The following is a 19,817-nucleotide window of genomic DNA, read 5'->3' as shown; positions in this document are numbered from 1 at the left end:
ATTTGGAATGAAATAAATTAACCGTAGAAGGTTTATTTTCTTTTTTCACGTTAAGCCAAAACAAATAAACTAATTTACGATCACGAGTCCGCTTGAATAACGTCTTCACCATGTCGATGATAGGCGTATGTGTGTGTGTTGAGTCTAGTACTGTTCTATTTAAGTTGTGTAACTGAGATGGACAAATCTATGAATTGAAACCCGGTTAGAACTATACATGGGACTTTAGTTTGTTCAAATTAAAAGGTTTTGTACGTACTTTTGTTTGAGAATAAAGCCAAATTTTACAGTTTGCAAAAGTACAGTTTGTTCAAATTAATTAGTTGATTCGATTTTATTAATACTCCGTATTTAAGAAAGGGAAATTAGTAATTAAATTACATATTAATGTAAGAGTAAGTCTGTCCACACAGATAAAGCATGCACAGATCGTGCACTGATCTTGATGTGGGGCCCACTACGGGTCCCACACAAACATCCGAGCCGTCCATTGAATTTAAAACATTTTTTTTCAAGGGCCCCCGCGAATAATCAGCTCAATCCGATACATACAAGTACTCGATCTAATCATCTCATTTTTTTCATTTAGGTTATCCCTGAAAAATTGTTTTAAATTTAATGGATGACTCAGATCGTTTGTGTGAAACCCGTAGTGAGCCCCACGTCAAGATCAGTGCACGATAAGTGCGTGCTTTATCCGTGTCAACAGCAAGGTTGTTAATGCATGTAATGAATTGAAAATGTACTAGTACGTGTCCATTGGCCATTGGGATGACTACTAGCTAGTAGTACCTGTGTGGGTCTCACCCTAAGTTCAAATATCTACATTTTCTCAATTCATATAGTAACATACAAATGTTGTGAGTTTTTGTCACGAGGTTATATCTATGTAAAATGTTACGGTATTTTTTGCATGTTGCGAGTTCTACGCAAATTAATGTAATGAATTTTTAGATGAGAGATTCAAGAGAGAGATGAATTTTTCACGCACCCAAATAAAAAGTGCATATTGCAACACTTCTCCTAACCATTTGCTAAACAGTTTCTATTTCTGGATAAAAATAATGTATATATATTATTGTAGGTCTTCGTGACAACGGTGGGGCGCGTATCCTGGTTGCTCGTGTAGCATCTTACTAAAGTCATGAGGTTCTAGATGTGACGTCTCATTGGTTGAAGCTCTACATTACTAACATACTACCGCCAGCTATGAGAAAAGAAAGATTAAAACGATACATACGCCGGTAGATATTTCATTTGACGACATACATTACTTAAAATAAATTCAAAAATCACAACTTGTGAACTGCTGTGCATGTGTACATTGGGCACGTCGTTAATTAATTAATTTACTTTTTCCTTTTCTTAAGGATGAGTTTTTATATCCGGATTAGATGTCCCTAGCTAACTTTGTTCTTTAGAAAGTGGGTACCAGTTGAGTTGCCATTTGGAAAGTGGCTAAATTGGCTTGAGCACTAAACGACAGCGATAACAAAAGCTTAATTTGGTGCAAATGAAAGCTTAAATCAAAGTGATTATTAAAAAATGCAAAGGTGAATCGCAGTATTAAAATAGTCACCAAATGTGTTTAAACAAAAAGGAAAGACAGATGACAGCTAACGTTTAATTAATGTTAAAAGTCTGTCTAGGTCAAGTTTTTAGAAACGGGCAGAGCGGGCTCCGGGGTAAGCCCCACAAGACTTCGGATTTGGGCAACCTCCACCATGGCGCAACACAAATAATATTCAGCAATCGCCTACCGGAGTTACATTTTGATTTTTTGATGTAATTCAAGCTAAAACAACAATAATGCATTTAGTTTTAGTTTTTGTTTTGTTTTCAATTATTTTCCTATTTCTTTCTCCAATCATTATCCTATTTTTTCAATTATTACTTTCTCATCTCTCTCTATCTCTCTCCAATTATTACCATTATCTTCAATCATTACTTTATTTCTCTCTCTACCCACTACTAAAACTAAACTAAACTAAACTCTCAACCAAACACAACCTATAATTTTGTTTTTTACTTTTGACTTGCTTGTCTTTTTATATTTCATGACTTAATAATAAGTAGACAACCAAGTTTGAAGTCGGGTTTGAGCAGTCCAAAGACAAGGGCGACACTGGGTTAAGATATCCTGCGGTGTTTGTGAAAAAATGACGACATCTGAGGAAAGAATAAATGGTCATTGGCAGCTAAGGGAATGCGAAAAAGCATTAATTAACTTCGGAAATTAGTTAATGTAGAGATAAGTGTTACATTTAAGGCTACACAATGTGGAGAGAAGAAAGGAGCCGCGCGATCGAATCAGCTGCAGTGAAGGAGGTGAACTGTCACTGGGTATAAATACATGTTCGAAAAGGCATACCAAGCAACACAATTTTGATACAGACAGTTGGCAGGTTTCAAGGACATCGATACAGTTTACAACAACAGTTGCACAGTGAAGGTTATGCGCGCCCAAGGTTTGGCAAGCTCACGTTGGATAATTATTCCTCGGGGAAGAATAGTCAAACAATATCACCTTTCAAAAAACAACCCGTCAAAGATAATTCATCTGGTTGCAGCGGCAGAGTCAGGATTAACTGGCAATGGGGCAAATACTTAGAATACATATAGTTTTTTCCCCTTCATAATGGGAAGAAAAAGAAATGGTAGGATACATGAAGAAAGAGACATGAAAGTGTCCATGAAAAAGAATGGATGGCTTGGATTCACACACAAAGCAAATCCGAGCCGTCCAGTCTCTGTCCTGGACACTTTCATGTTTCCTATTACATGTAACTAAAACAACATGCAGAACAAGAAGTGAATATCTATTGATGACGCATACGAAACAAAGGAAAAAGAGAACTTACCTCTATTGCTATTAACTTTGATTTGTCAATGAAAGAAGCTTAAAAATATGAAATTTCAGTAAAACAAGTTACAATCTAACCTATTAATCTGATCATTTCAAAGTCAGAAAGATTACGCATTGTATTTTTTGTAGGAGAGAGAAAATTAGGTTATGAATAGAATAGGAAGGGCAAAACTTATTTATGAGGAGATTTTTCGTGCAAGTGACTAATAAATGTTGGGTCAAACCATAGATAACTAGAAAAATCATACATATCGACATCATCCGTATCTTTTTCAACTGCAAGGGGTGACCCCAGCTCTTGTCCTGTTGCACAAATGAAAGGTCCATGGTTCGAGTTTATGGAAAAAAATCAAATAGGTCATCTCCTTCAATTGTTGACCCGCGAATTTTCTTCTAACCCCCAATTATTTTTGTTATATTGGCAAAAAAAAACTTAACCAACAAAAAAGAGTTATTGATCTTTGAAAACAAATTGTAAAGATTAAACGGATTTTAAGTACGAGACATCGCTACAAAGCAAGGGCATATGAACAATGTTGACGCCCCCAGTGCCCCACATGGCCACACACTAACAAATCATATGCCGAAAGAAAAGAAGATAATGCAACCAAAAAGAAAAATTAAAATTTCAATGCACGGATAATTTGGCAAATACTCCTATACCAACTGGTGATACGGAAATGAATGGCCTTACCTAGGACAGGATCAAGTTACATCAGAAAGTTGTCATAGTCATTGATTTCTCAGTTTGACTGTACTAGATATCTAAATTTGGGTGGAAGAATGTACTAGGCCGGCTTTTACATCGGGAGTTTGAGTTTGAGTCTGTGTGTGTTTAAAGAATTCACTATACCTCTCCATAGTCAGCAATTGTTTAGGTGAGTTTGGTAAATAAAATTACCCTCTTGCCCTCCCTCAAAAAAACTAAAAGTTGTGCCCACCCGTTGTGGAGGAATCCGACCTCTGGTGTAGACCCCTTGGGCCCCCGCTTTCATTGTGTTGTGTTTCGCAACAAGGCTCTAAGGCTCTTAGACCTGCATCAGTTGAGCTGGCTCTCACATTGGGAGTTTGAGTTTATATGTGTGTGTTTAAAGGGTTCACTCTACCTCTCTCTAATTAGCAATTGCCTAGGTGAATTTGGTAGATGAAATTATCTTCTTGCTCTCCCTCAAAAAACGTACTAGGTCATTATCACACTCTAAAGAAAGAGATTCACAAGTTTTTTTTACAGCAAAAACCAATCGCAACCATCCAAAAGTGTTACGAACGGTCTAGATTTTAATGAAACTTTTCCGGAGACAAGTTTAAAACTTCCTGGAAAAAGTTTCATTAACATCCGGACCGTTCAAAACACTACGATCGCGATTGGCTCCGTGAACAACTATTCACAGGCTCCGCTGCTGAAAGATTTTCTCCCAACAGAACCCACGCACAAGATTTCTTGAATTCGTCTGCCAAGACCAAAGTAATATAAAAATGAAGCTCACGAACAAAATCTACATTAGCCAACCATGGAAGCATGCAATCAAATAAATTAATTCAATTCAAACCTCAGCCTGGGGCTTGAAGAATACCTACTATAATACACAACTCAACTCAACTCTTCTCTTCATTGCAACTTTTGTACTTACTTTCCCCACTCTCCAATTTCCCCATGGCATTGGATGAGAGAAAACAATAGTCCTCACACAAATGACCAGTTAACGAAAGAGAAGGCCAGACAATGGACAGTATTCTCTTCAGCAGCAAGAACTTTCCATGCGATGGCTTGTTCGTAAGACACGTGGCGCCCCATTGTTGACATGCAGATCCCGGCTGGCGAGCAAGCAAACCCCTGCGAATCAAATAAGCATGACAATCTTTCTCACCCAAGCTTGTAAGGTGCAGGTACCAAACCGACTTTGCCCTCTCCATTAGTGTCCGAGAAAAGCTCATGTTAAATGGTCTCTCTCTAAATTCCTCTCGCAACATATCGGATTCAATAACAATGAGCATTGAGCAGATTCAATAACAATGAGCATTGAGCAATCACTCAACCCGAAGCTACGTTGCACACACTCTGGTATGTATTTAAGTGTTGGATTCATTTAATTACCTTGTAAAGGACACAGAGAGACAGAAAAATAGGGCATTTCGTGTATGAGGCGAGGCTTGAGAATATTATGTGTAGAGTGTATGGCAAACTCGAATTACTAAATATGCTTCTTTAATTCTAGGTGATTGCTCAACTTAAAACATCGGCCACATACCATACACTTACCGAAGTGTAGAGTCTTCGACGTGGGTACTTAAAACATCAGGGAAGAATATGCATAAAAGACCCCATCGAGTGTGTTCGAGTGGCAAGCCAAGTGGCCCAAACAAAAATGACGGACCCTGTTTACCCCTTGCTTTTATCTCTCTCCTTAGCAATCATAGTGAAGCCAAACTATATAACTTCTGTAATGATTGCTCGAGCCATTGTATCTGACGGTTTATGTTACCTAAGACAGACCAAAAAAGTGAATGCAAACTATGAACTGTACCCTGCAGAAGAGTACCTGCTGCATTATATTGGCAAAGTCAGAATATAAAGCCTTTCGCCCAGACTCATCAAATATCTTATCCAAAGTTATGTCTTGCAAAGCAACCAGTGTTGTTTCCAGCATGTCAAGCCCTGCCTGGTTTGCAAATATGAAGACAGGAAGCGACTGCAAAAAGGAAAACCACTCATGATTATTGTTTATTTTAATTTACTGTATACCAGACAACCTAAAATTTCGCCCATGATATCGACAGGACAATTAGTGAACATCGAAATAATCAGAAGTCAGAATTTCCATGGACAAATACTTCGCAGGATTCTGCTGCTTAGTCCAAAACTACAACTCTGTATGGGGAACTTTTCACTAAGCAGTTAATTCTATACCCCTCCCAAATTAGCAATTAAATGTGTCAGTCTTCAATTCTCATCCAATTCACAGGCTGCATGCTTCAATACTTAGCTATAATAATATGTACATCTAGCTGCTTCTATTTTTGGCACATCTAGCTTCAATTGCAAGCGAATAGCACATTTATATGCTTTCACTTGCTGAGAATATGTAGAGGGAAACACAAGTGAAAAACAAGAAAAATACATGCAAATACCACCAATGGTAAGCACAACTACATACACAACAGTTTTATCGACATGATAGGTTGGATCCCCTACCTTCAGCGAGCAGCACAATATTGCATCTGGATGATGCCAGAGATGTTTCAAGACTGATTCACCATACATAGAATCAGATCTCAGCAATTCAGTCCCTAGATGATAGCTGAGGAGAACCAAAATGAAAAAAATTACTAAATTAGAATGAGGGAAACTTGGAACCAATTTCTAACAAACAAGGACAGCAACTTAGATGGTCCAGGAAAGTGATCAAAGGTGATTTTACTTAGGACATAATAAGACATCAAACTGTCCAAAAGAGTTGAGATCTAACAAAATACCGAACTATTCCCTCCGTCCCTTACTGTTAATCCTCCCTTCTATCTTGGGACGTCCAAAAATTAGTCCTCCGTGAAAAGTCAAAGGAAAAATGTGTGTAGATTGTCGAGACTAACCTTCAATAAATTTGCATTATAAGTAGTTCTAAATGAGGGATTCAGAGGTAACATTGGAAATCAAATCACCCATTTTTCAATCGGCAAAAATCAAATCAAACTTGTAAGGGTTGCATGTCCCTACGCATTGGTTTCTGTTCCCCAAACTAGTATCTTAAGCACAAGTTCACAACCCAGGAGAAAACCCACAATCAACCACTCGGTGGTAGTAATTTGGTAAAGAGAATCGTAGCAGTTTGAGACATATGGCACATTAAGTAAGAGAAAAAAGGGGGGGCGGAGGAGAGAGAAATAAAAGCACAACATGCCTATAGCTCTGGCAGATCCAGTGAGCTAGGGTTAGGGCTTCTGGAGAGCCTGGAGATAGCCTTGGTCCCACAGTGGGGGTCAATCCTGATGGAGATATGGCCATTGCAACCCTTTGCACAGAAGACATCACAGTACGGACATATTGGCGAGCCATTGTAGCGATGTTTTCTTGTAGACTGTTGTCATATGGGAACTGAAAAGCGATAGTCAACACTGATCGCGACGTGGATGCATCACCAGAAGTATGGTTAGTTGCTGGGCCCACTTCAAGACTGGAGGTCAAATCCAGGGTCCGATGTGCCGTCAAATTATCCTGCATATCACACAGGAAAATGAAATAAGACTTCCAGCGGGAAACCTGAGCAACATTTCTAGTAATTCATTTGTGCTAAGTTAATTCATTGCCACGATTCCAACAATTATCGCTTATCAGAGAATCAACCCGCACTTAAATATCAACACTAAATTCAGAACCCAAACGCTGTTGAGGTTCATGCTATCTTGTTTATTTGGCCACCAACAGATAAAAGTCACAATGACCTACAACCAGCGTCAGACTTGAATTTCGCCTGTTACACATATTACTTGTTTGTCATGGATTTTTTATTCTATAGTACTCATTAAACAATCTAACCTTGAGTGAAACCTGAATTCCACTATATGGCATTTATCTTCTGTCAAAACACTTGAATTGGGTGCAACAAACTAAAATAATCGATTCGACAAACTTCTGAAAATGACTGGTCGAAATGGATTTGTCATCAGCTTGAACATGGGTTATTTGAACATTAGCAGTTAATCAAATTGATAAAATTGTTAGTACCACAAGATAGAGATTGAGGTGAAAAACTCAACTGATTTTGAATCCAATGGAATAACACGAAAACCAGAGGGGAGCAGTGGGGCGTCATCTGGAAACATTTCATCAATTGGAGCAAAGACAAGCTCAGAGCAGGCTCCCACAGCATTCTCATCAGTTCCACGACATAACTGCAACAAAAGCAATTCTTATCTTGAAAATGTATTCAGGGTTGAGCATTCAATTTCCCATGTAAGTGGTTAAACTCATCTTTTTCCTTGTAATTCATCAGGATACTGAAGAAAGCACCTGCAGTAAATGAATATCCCTTGATATGAAAGCATCTTCTTGAGGAAGAAAATGACCTTCAAGACGTATTACCTCCAGCATCTGGTATCGCAAAAAGAGGTGTCAGAACAGATAATAGTTTGCTAAGGGAAGAGAGGAGGTGACTATTACAATTCTAAATGCATACCTCTTCTTGTTCAATTGTGTGACCAAGTGGCATGATGATTTGGTTCCCAGTAAACCTTGTGGGCCTCATCCCTGGATATGCAAATGAATTAGCTTTAAGTGCTGCAGCAGAATAAGCGTCAACACTGAAGTCAGCCCACTCAGAGCGATGCTCCCTCAGAAAGCGAACAAGCACCGCAGGAGGAACATTCTGCCAGAGCAAAGCGAACCCATTAGAGCAACTCAAACACAAGGATCCATTTTGGAGACTCATAAGATCACTTTTTCAAAAATTGCATTTAGAGCATATCACTATTCATACACCCTTAACCACAATTCTCAATTCGTCACTAATTTTTCAACAACTCATTCATTTCTCACAAAATATCAACTTTTCCTCCAATATTTAAACTATTACCATTTAAAAGTAATTAAAAAAATTAACCAGTGGCCACATTTTAAAGGTACTATCGATACCTAACCAATTTTAATAATATGTATACAGTACACTAAAAGTTTAATGCAGTATATATAAATGGGCAACCCATCTACAGCGGTAAAATGAGTCTATATATATGAAGAATCAAAATTGTGTCTCCTATGTTTTCGGTAATGTAGAACCCAAATGGAGTGTGGTTGGGGGTGCAGGGATTGGTTCTTGATCTTGGAGTTTTGGAGATAGGTAGGAGGTGCTCTTATCTCAATTTAACAATGGAGGGCTTCCAATCACCAGTCTACTATATATTCCCACTTGATAAGTATGACCGCAAGTAATCATGATTAAAAAAACTAAATCCACTCCTAACAAATTTAAATCAAACGAGCAACAACGGCAGAAATCCTTGCAATTATCCAACAAATCAGTCTTATTCCTAGACTTCACCCGTCAATATCACTTTCATTATCGAGGAATTTGTAACTTAAGGCAAGATGGTTCACTTAGGCTTTGATGGTATAATCAGACCTCGAGTGGATTATTAAGACTAATTCTGAAGCAAAGATCCTAACTTGTCCAAGAAGCAGACACATCACGTAAAAGAAGAAAGATATGCATAGTTAGCCAAAAAATAAAAAATACATTAAAAATATTGTTGCAGCCTACAAACAAGGCCAAGCACGAACAGTTGCAAATTACCATCCGAAATAGCGAAGCATAATTACGTTAATGAAAAAAGTTCCGTAACTCACTTGAAGTAGCATGGATGCCTTCGCACAGAGAATGCCTCCAAGCAACGGAAGGGAACTACAATGTGTAGAAATGGCACCCAAACATTTGGTCGAATTAACTGCAACTACAACATCTTCGGTACCATCACAGTTCAATACTGACCAACCATCATCATTGAATCCATTTACAGCATCATTGAAACCTCTGCCAGGGCCAAAAAGGTGAATAATGAATGAAATCACTATGCCATCTACACAAGTATATCCAGCCAAATTACTTTTACATAAACCTACACCGGGAAATTATCAACACAATGCTACCTGCTCAATCTTTGGCTAAATGTTCGCAAAACAGCTGGCTGTCTGCCCATGCCATATACCACCTCCCCACTTGTTTCCTGAGCTATTTGCCTAATATAGCGCAATGCCTTCACAGAAAAATGTTTTATCAATTCCATCAATGCCGTTTTTATTGGTACTACTGCTACAACTCAGAAAAATGATGTTGGTGAAAGTTACTCGGAATATTTAAGAATTAAGACAACTGAACAATTTAACGGATCAATATATTGATGGAAGTTCGCCAGTCCACGGATATGAGAAAATTGTTCTAACCACTAAGCAAAATAAGAAGCCTGATAACTTCCTCGTCCACTACTCAAACCAAAATGGAAACTTACCATACGAACACAACCTTTCCTCCCGATAACTAATATCATCACAAGTGTTTTATACAACAGGTACTTCTTTTAAACTTAACAACCCCTTAAGCGTGCGACAAACATGTAGAATTTTTTCACTCACCGCAATAGTCATTTTCTGTGCTACAGCTTTTGATGACACATAAAGTGGCCGCAACACCTCTGGCACATTCCAAGCCTATTTACATCAAAGAAAGTGAGTTTTTGCCAAGTAAAAGAGATTGAAGAAGGTAGTTAACAAAAAACAAACCTCAAAATTCAAGTGATCGACTATATGGATAATTGACCCTCCGCCCTCACATGGTCGGATCAAATAGCCACTCGGAAGCATTTCAGCTCTCACAAACTGAGAAGCAGCAGCTGCATTAGGGCCAGCACCAGAACCTGACAAAGATCTCTCACACACCTTGAAATGACAAAAAAGAACCAACAACAAATGAAGTCAACTTCCGGGTGTATACAATCTTAAAGCCATAATTTCAGGATAATAAATGGGCTGAAACCATTTCAACAACTACAAATATGTACACACATAATACAACTAAATATACAAAGAGCAGGAATCTTATATCACCAGCTGTTCCATTACGAACAACCCTGGCTTGCGCATGGAGTCAAAATTACGATACATGCAGAGTTGTAGTGTAGCAATATGCAAACAAGGAGCAAATGAACAAGGATAAATTTCCTTACTCATTTTTCATGTGGTTGCTCGTAAGATAGGAATGAGTATTTATTTTTATTTTTTTGCTCGTAAGAAGTTTTGTTTTTTTGCTTTTTGTTCTATTGGGTGGGTAACAGAGCAATTGCGTTGAAAGAGTGAAATTGAAGAAGAAAGGTGGCTGATACCATGATACGCCATTCAATAACAAAACTTAGTCGATTCAGTCCAATCACAAACAAGGTAGACATTTGGTCCAAACTCCATTGGCATGATAATTATCTGTGGTGGCAAGGTAAGTCAGAAATCTTTGCTCCAAACTCCATTGACACAGTGATATTTTTACGGCAGCATTCCTTACAATATAGCTCAAACAACACATAATAGAAGTTGCCCTCACCCAAATGGCCCAACAACACACCCGGACAAATCAATCAAACAGTACTTATGCAACCATAATGCGTAATCATAACACCACACAAGCATATTAGACTTATTAAGATCCAAAGCCATGCTTACCGCAAGACTGCCATTTTCCAGAGTCGTCGAGTATCGCAGAGTCCATAAATCACGTGCAGGTGCCAGTGTAGTTGGAGCATATATCTGAAACCCATTCAAGAGTTGGTTATTTGCTGATGTCAAGGAAAATCCTAAGCAGAGGCTTTATTGTTCACCTGTGTATATATAAGTTCAATTGTTCCTCCATTTCCAGCAGGAAACATTGTGAAAACTTCGAGGCTCCGGCAGTCCCGGAACCAAGATGGACGATCTTTAAGGATCTCGGCAATCTGAACAAAAATTCACCATAAAAATAAAGTTTCTGCCTTTTGGTACAGCGTCCTTACATTGGTATACACCCCTAAAAGGATGAGAACCAAGATAAAATTACAAAGTGAAAACTTCATCGAAGCTTACCTTTGTAGGTTCTAAACTTACTAGACCGCATGCTCGAGCTGCCACTCCACTGCAACTATGTGAAATGGCAAATATCCCAACTGAATCCGGACCAGGCTGGAAAAAAAAAATTTATCAAACAAAATTGAACGGTTCACGCTTTCGGCTTCAGAGTGAGAAGCCCACCATCATTATTAAAGACTTCAGGTGAACCATTAAGAATTCTGCAAACTTAACACTATATGAATTCAAACCTTCATCCCAGGCATCTGGACCCAATCGACAGCAGTTCCCGTAGCCTTTGAAAGGAACTCTGCCAAGGTCTCCTCTGCAATTGACAGGAGTCTGCCAAAAGAAAAACCTTACATCAAAAATAGCGCCAACATAAAATATGATTGAGAGAGAGGAGATGACATTGATGTTGGAGACTACCCAGCAGGGTTATTTGCATCTCTCATAGAATGCTGAGAAGTGGTTACCACAGATTCACAGCTTGCATCAGTTGCTGCTGATGCCTGCAGAACATTCAAAATTCAATCAAAATAATTAACAATAAGAAGACATCAAAGTGCAACAAGGGTACTGCACCTCTTGTTGCAAGCACTCAAGGCAGTTAGATATAGTCTTAAAAGGTAAAACTCAACAAGCTCTCACTTTCACTAGTTTTAACTATTAATGATTAAGTGCGAGGACTGTGAAATAGACCAAAATAAAGAGATCCAATTCTACACATAAAACAAGCACAATAGGCATCTGATGCACATAGAAGCATGGAGAAAAAGATAACTAAGTAAACCGAATGCAAAATCCCAAGAAATGGTCCCAATTTCCAAAAAGATAACATATTTGTATCACCATTCTATCAATGTAACACCTAACAAATATCAGCCATGCCAAAGAAAATTAACATACACTTTGGAGTTGTTGCCGCATGGAACCATTCTCGCATACCAACTGTGACACCTGTTTCTGCAATCGGTCATTCTCCTCCATCAACAGCTTATTCATTGCATTCAGTTTCCTGTTCACAGTCTGCAGCTGGCAGGACTCTTTTCTTTGCTTCTCTCTACACCTGCGTAGGCAAAATCATAATTAGGTTTCAATTCTCATACTCCCAAGAAACTTCAAGCCCAAACCAATACAAACCACAAAGATCATTTCTAGCATATCTGGGGAAGACCAACTTAAGGACTTCTACAGAGTCCAGACCTTATTCAAACTGACTCAAAACTTAAATTGGAGTACAGAAAAAAAAAAACTGCAAAACCTTCTCCTTCTCCCACTCTTGACTCATCAACTCATATCGTAAATATGTTTTACCCATCTTCTCAGAAGTAAGGGAAACTATTTTCTTACCTCATTTCATGCCTACTTTACAGTTACCAAATTTACAAATACTTCATTTGTCAAGCTTTAACTCAGCTTTTACTCAAAAAGGGGTTTGAGTTCTTAATATCAAGTGAAGCGCCTACCAAATTAAGCAAAAAAATGAGTACAGTCTTGCAGAAACTCTTTTTTGTTGTTGTTGTTGTTGTTGTTGTTGTAATGCAGAGTGTGCATGATCTCTACGGCCCCACCAGCCTTTGGGACGTTCTTATGGGAGCCAATGGTTGGCCCTTGGGGAGACTCGAGAGGAGGTCTAATTTCTAAGAACCTAACTTACATTCAACTATAACTCTCTTACCATTGGTTATGCATGCAATCAAAATTGACACACATTTGAGAAATGCCATGAAATTCACTAAATAAAAGGTACGCAGTAAAAGCCGAAGAGAACACATCTGTGCTTTTCCCTTCACCTGCGATTCTGAAACCAGACTTTGATCTGTTTGGGTTCGACATTGGCCAAAATGGGACAGTCGCGGACCAATTGCTGCCGACGCAACGAGCTGGGCTTCGGACACTCGGCGTAAACCCGTTCGAGCGCTTCGATCTGCTCGGCGGTGTACCGGACGTATTTTCCGGCGTCAAGATGCCTGTCGAAGCCATCGCTGCTGCTCTCCCTGTGCTGCTGCTGAGCCACGGCCATCGCCATTTTCGAAAGCTACTACTACAAATTTACAATCCACAACGCACTGAGCGGAGTAAAAAAAAAAGGGAGGGCGGGGGGGGGGGGGGGGGGACCACGGAGATGTAAAGAAGACTGTGGGAGAGGTGGCTTTTGTTGAAGCTAGCTGTTTTTGCTGAAACCAGTAAGATTCCCTCGCGAAAATAGTCCCCCGAGTCCTCGTGATGTCCGGAGATGACGATTGAAAATGGACGAGCTTGATTGAACCGGAAGATTCTTCGCTTTTCTAGGGTTCACGACACGTTTTAACTCCTACTCATGTCACAAACGAAGGTACAGACAAATCTCCCAACGGAAAGTTACTTACTAATGTCCTGACGAAAAAGAAAAAAAAACCTGTATTTTCTTTTAAGAAACCTCGTGTTTGTTACTCCATGATGATTCGGCTGTGAACAACTGGTTAGAGAAGCTCCAGTTACACTTCCACTTTCTCTCTCTACTGAACTCGTGCCGCGTTTGAAGAGCGCGATTTCAGCTAGGAATCGAGTGACATTACATGAGAACGGTCTTCGGAAGACATAAATAGAGGAGTGGTTATATATCTACATCGAACATAAATACAGGGGAATCCTATAAATACAGAGGGTGGAGCAGAGGTTTATTGGATGGCAGAAACGAGAACCGAGGGAGGCTTGGGAAACAGGGGATTCGAATCCAGAGCCTCTCTCTCTCTCTCTCTCTCTCTCTCCCCTAATTAGTGCAAAGTGAGAATGGAGAGTGAACAAACCCTAGACGTGTCAAGTCGGGACAACGGTAAAGGAGGAGAGGGAAAGTGAAAAGTAGAGGTGAATTTGGAGAGAGAGAGAGAGAGAGAGAGAGAGAGAGAGAGAGATGTGTCTGTAGACTGTATGTGAGAACACTGTTCTGCTGGGGAGGAGAGAAAGGGACGTTTTCCAGTTTTCTGTTTTCAGATTTCTGGCATTTCGAAAGAGGAAATGACATATTACTTCTTCTTCGTTTTTTATCAGAAATGACATAAGTATACTTCGTATGTCTTATTTTGTTTGCTTACGTTTTTTTTTTTTTTTTTGAGTTATCTAATTCATTTGCAATTTTTCATAATCAAAAATCACGGGCAAAATTTCAATTATACCCTTCTAGTGTAAGATCCCAACTCAACTATTACAGTAAAATTGTGTTGTTCTAATTTCTAAAAGATATTTCGAAAGAAAATTGATTTTAACACTCCCTTTTTGTTCAAATGTAATATTTTTTGTATTCATTCATGTAAAATTACAAAATTAACCTTCATACATTTCTCTTTCACATATGAAAAAGGTAATTATGTAATTTGATATCACCACAAAACAAAAAAAGAGTACATTTTGATAAAAAGAGAGTCTGAAAGTCTTTTTTTTTTTTAAAAAAAAATCTATACACTTTTCAACCCAAAAGTTTTTGACTCAATAAAATGAGAGAATACCACAATAAGCAAATAAATAGGGACGCAGGGAGTATTGATTTTTATTTTTGTTTTGATCATGCCAGTTAGAGCACCAACAGGCTACATCAGTACCTAACCAAAATGCGTAACACGTCAATAGGTCGTTTGCCAACCGGATTAGTTTTGGATGGATATAATAATAATGAGGGGAAAGTCTACAATACACACCCCTTGAAAGGGTATACCATATGCACTTATTTTGTGGTTCATTCATAACGTTTTAGAGTGTTTCGTAATTTTTGTTCTAGAATTCATAACTTTTCAGCAGTACGATTCGTAACATTTTCATTATGATTCATAACATTTTGGTATATCTCATAACCTTTATACGATTCGTAACTTTTTAGCAATACGATTCGTAACATTTTCTCTATAATTCATAATATTTTGGAGGTGCATATGATACACACCCAAATAAAGAGTGTGTATTGTAGTCTTTCCCATGATATGAGAGGAGACATGATAAAACTTTTATTTTTTACTTTTAGTATTTCAAAAAATAAAAAAGTTTTGTTCTGGGTAAGTATGAGTGGTGGATGTAAAATTAAAAGAAGACGGTGACATTCTCGTAATAAAGTAGGCAGATATGATAACACAACATCTCCTCATATCTTTATTATACCCTCCATCCATGAGATATTATATCTGTGGTTTATATTCAAGTGGCAAAGACCAGATATAACTTTTTCAAATATACTATCCCAAATGATAGCGTATCTGCATCTTATATCCTGTCGATAAACCGGCTGTAACATATTGACGATAATGGATATTCAACAACCATCCCACTTTTCAGTTCTTCTCGAACTCCGAGCTTTATTCATTCAAACAACAAGTTTGTTTATTATTATATTTTGTTATAAAAGACATTATTGATTTTCAATGGACTTAGCTGCATACTGATTACTGAAAAATTCAATGAAATTAACTGACCGTGAGAAATGAAGAAAAACCGCCACGGAATGTGACGGAGCCCTTGCTGGAAAGTTGCCGTCGACTATGACAAAACCCTCTCCATCGATGCGATCCCCCGCTCTCCGTCAGCGTCAATAGGTGACAGAACCTTCGCTTTGAAGGCAGAGAAAAAGAGAGTGGGAGCTGCCCTGTGCTACAGTGACTCGCGAGATCTAGCGTGGCAAATTACTGCAGCAGCCCTCCAAAATACCGAGTCTGTCTTGAGGAATAATTATTCAGTGGATAGCAAATACACATTTCTGTGGGGGAACCAACACTCTTTTATTGTTATGGGTGAAGAATGATATTTGAATATAAATTTGAGGAAGAGTTTTGTAATAAAACTCGGAAGAAATGTGGAAATCCGTTCTCCCTCTTTCTTTCAATGTATTCGGCGCATTAACGCGGTCGTCCCTGTTGTTTGCTTGATATGACATATTAGGCCCAGACTCTGCAACCCACTGCAGCCTCCTTCAATGCTGTGGTCAAACAAATCGCGGTACAAAATCTTCTGCAGGGTTTTGGGGCTACCCTATGTGTCCAGTGGTCTACACTCTACAAGATAAAAGCTTGAATCTAGAGAATTTGCCAATTAATTAACGAACGAAAATACTATAGGGACCGATTGTAGTAATGCTGCACATACAGCAAAAAATGTACAGATTTATTGTGGAATCTATTGCAGGTCTTACATATATAATTCTTAAAAAAATATTTTAAGATTCATGAACGGTTTGGATCATTCTTGCCGTACACGAAGTGAACCCCAATACACAATTTGTACTCATCAATTGGTACCAATAATCGGGGTTCATTTATCAAGTAAGGCAATTAATTCTCACACTCCTTTTTAATAGCGACGCTTTTTTTTATTCTCTTGTGATGTAAATTTACAGAACTAATCTTCCACTTAAATACTTTCCACATTTGGAAGGACGATATTACAAATTCACATTATAAGAATACAAAAGGAGAATATATTTATAAAAAATGGATTGTGAAAATCACAACATTTACTAATTACTTGAAATGGAAAACAAGGTACTCCAAGTTGCATCTCATCGTTGAATCGTGCCAGATTATCCTTTTGAGACCAAGTTTTTCATATTGTCTAAACATAGTAAACATGTTATATCCCATAAAAATACAGATTTCGAGACATGTCATTCTACTGATTTACTCACATACATCAACTAAAAGTCAAAATATAGGACTTATTCGGGTCCAAGCACGTGTTTGTTTCGTTTAAGTTTTTAGGATAATGAGTATAGACAAATAGATTTAAAAAAAACGAGAATAATAATTGAAAAGAAAACTTGTTGACAACCGTGCACAGAGAAAGAGGGATTGAGTCTAGGGACCCAAAACGAATATACCCGTAAACTATAGACAAACGTTGTATGTAGGAGACTAACGAAATAAAAATCTGATTAAAAAAATGAAAAATAAAAAAACTAAATAAAAATCTGATTAAAAAAACGAAAAATCAAAAAACTCACATAGACAATACTGGCAAGAAACATAATATTCCAGCTTCCGTAGTGTTAAGACATTTGTGCTTAATGATGTTTCAGGGATCGCTTACCCTAGATTTTGTGTCAACAATATTTATGTCTTAATTGCACTTTGTTTCACCAAAAAGTAAAATATATGTACCTTTGTTCGTACAAAAAATTCTTACTCGCAATTGACTGACAAGCAGCGCTACAGTTCCCGACCGGAGTCTTGATGGCCCATCGGGCCCACTTTGACCACCGAACGGCTGATCCGAACCGTCCAAAATTTTTTTTTAAAAAAAACCGAGTGTTTTTTTAGTGTTTATACACACAAAAATGGAGTGCTTGGATCGGCCACCTACACACATCGGATGCCGTTAATTCTCGCGTGAGCCCACTCGGTTTTTTTTTTAGAATTTTTGGACGGCTCGGATCAGCCTTTCGGTGGCCAAAATGGGCCCGGCGGGCCGTTGAGAATCCGGTCGGGATTTCCCATTAGGAACCTCAGACTTTTCGTTGACTCAAACATGCAGTACGTTAAACATATCACTCACCCCATCACCGCACCCATAGGTTTTTTGCACCACTTTTCGACTCTTCACATATTTCACCCATTTTCAATGACTCAATGTACTGGGATTCAGGGCTATGGACAGTTTCTGAATCTTCTGTTGACTAACATACTATTATCTCGCTAACCTCCGCCATGTATAAAATGCGACACAAAAAAAAAACCAGCACGTGACTGTCTTGCTTCAAATCCTAATCCTATATTTAGAATATTTTCAGAGCGCGTCCATATGAACTAAGCATTATGGGTGATGTACATACGGTGTACAATGTACGTCATTGTGTAGGGCCCATTGCGGGTCATGTGCAAATAAACTGATTTGTTGATAAATTTTAAAATATTTTTTCAACCGGCCCCTGTAAAAAAATCAACTTAATTGAATATGTAACGTCCCGATTTTTGGGAACGTTAATTTAATAAATTTTTCACATTTATTAAATAGAAAGAAACATAAAGTCATTACAAGCCAAATTATCCCCAAATTTGTGTTACACTTATTTAAATAGATAAGGGAGGGGTACTAAGGTAACTTCTACTCCTCTGGACGTCCATCTTCTTCTGCATTATTCTGCTCAACACTGAACTCTTCCAAATTATAAAATTCCCCATGTTTGTCTCTAAACTCTGGCATAAGATGTCAGAGTCACAAAAGTAACACCGTGAGCAATTAAGCCCAATAGCTAACTCTTACCCCTATGTCCCATAAACTAACAAAAATAACATATAACAATTTATAAAAAACAAAACTGAGCATCACAAAAAATAATCAAAAGTGTCAGTGTCTTTTAGAGTTATCGCAGCGTATCGTAAACCGTGTCATCATTTTTCAAGTATCGATTCCACTTTCCATTTTTATTTACTCGAGCACTGGTTCCGCTGACCATCTTTCAGGACCTACCGGGCTCCCAAGCTAAGTTCAGATTTTGCCACCCAAAAGCACTGATTCCGCTGACCGTCACTTTCAGGACCTGCCGGGTTCTTAGTCTTTAATCATTTCCCATTTCATAACGCATACACGGCACTAGTTCCGCTGACCATCCTTTCAGGACCTATCGGGCTCCTAGGCCACACACACACACACCCGAGCCATGATTCCGCCGACCATTCTTTCAGGACCTACCAGGCTCTCATGCTCACACACGCACACTTGAGCCATGATTCTGCTGACCATCTTCAATGAACTTACTAGGTTCTCATGCTCACACAATCACCAACTTTTACATTTCATTTTCTCATTTTTTTTTTGTATTTCATCTCTCGTTTCTCGTGTTTCGTACCCATGCATAATTTTGCGCGTTCAAAGCTTGCTAAAGTTATGCGATACAATAGATTTATATTTTCATGCAATTCTAATTTCATTAATATCAAATACTATAACGACACATAATAAAGGAGTAACACCTTGTTTGTAAACACACTTGATATTTTACAACTAAAGTAAATCACATACACTAGTTGGTTTCAAATTTCCATTACCTAGTTTCTAAGTCACGTTTTTCTTAGTAAAAATCAATAAATGACTGAGAACCAACTGTTCTAGCCACATAATACCATTATAAGTTTTCAGGTAACTTTTCATTTTTTATACAATTAGCTTAAAAATCGACTTCTTTATAATTAACAAAGATTATAAAGATCATACTCTAACTCCAACATTTTCAATTCCAATCATCTTAACATTTAGCTATGATAACTTAGATTAACATCTTTAATTTTTCCAACAAACTAATATGCTGATAATTAGAAAATTCTCTATTTTTATTTATTTATAGAACAATACTTTTTAAAATCAAACAAACACGTAGCACTACTATATTTAGGGGAGTAGATAAGAGGTTTCTACTGT

The 19,817-nt window shown here is 38.1% G+C and overlaps 1 protein-coding gene across 2 annotated transcripts; it reads right to left on the bottom strand.

Annotated features, from left to right (window-relative positions):
• Positions 1–4,349: 4,349 nt before the first annotated feature.
• LOC131313574 (homeobox-leucine zipper protein REVOLUTA-like) lies at positions 4,350–14,327 on the bottom strand. Of its 2 annotated transcripts, none has more exons than XM_058341953.1 (17): positions 13,238–14,327; positions 12,351–12,510; positions 11,871–11,953; positions 11,693–11,783; positions 11,460–11,555; positions 11,219–11,332; positions 11,064–11,147; positions 10,134–10,289; positions 9,987–10,061; positions 9,504–9,610; positions 9,204–9,387; positions 8,038–8,226; positions 7,872–7,952; positions 7,619–7,753; positions 6,060–7,076; positions 5,392–5,556; positions 4,350–4,700 (listed from the first exon to the last, which is right to left on the bottom strand). In XM_058341953.1, the coding sequence occupies exons 1-15, from the start codon at positions 13,471–13,473 to the stop codon at positions 6,708–6,710; spliced, it is 2,160 nt and encodes a 719-aa protein (XP_058197936.1). In that variant the 5' UTR covers positions 13,474–14,327; the 3' UTR covers positions 4,350–4,700; positions 5,392–5,556; positions 6,060–6,707. The 2 variants fall into 2 exon arrangements, with proteins under 2 accessions (XP_058197936.1, XP_058197935.1); XM_058341952.1 differs by having other exon boundaries at positions 5,407–5,556.
• Between the last annotated feature and the right edge of the window lie 5,490 nt (positions 14,328–19,817).

The sequence above is a fragment of the Rhododendron vialii genome, chromosome 13a (assembly GCF_030253575.1).
Source record: "Rhododendron vialii isolate Sample 1 chromosome 13a, ASM3025357v1".
Classification (NCBI taxonomy): domain Eukaryota; kingdom Viridiplantae; phylum Streptophyta; class Magnoliopsida; order Ericales; family Ericaceae; genus Rhododendron; species Rhododendron vialii.
Note: the sequence above shows the minus strand (reverse complement) of the source record. Positions and strands in the feature narration are given on the sequence as shown.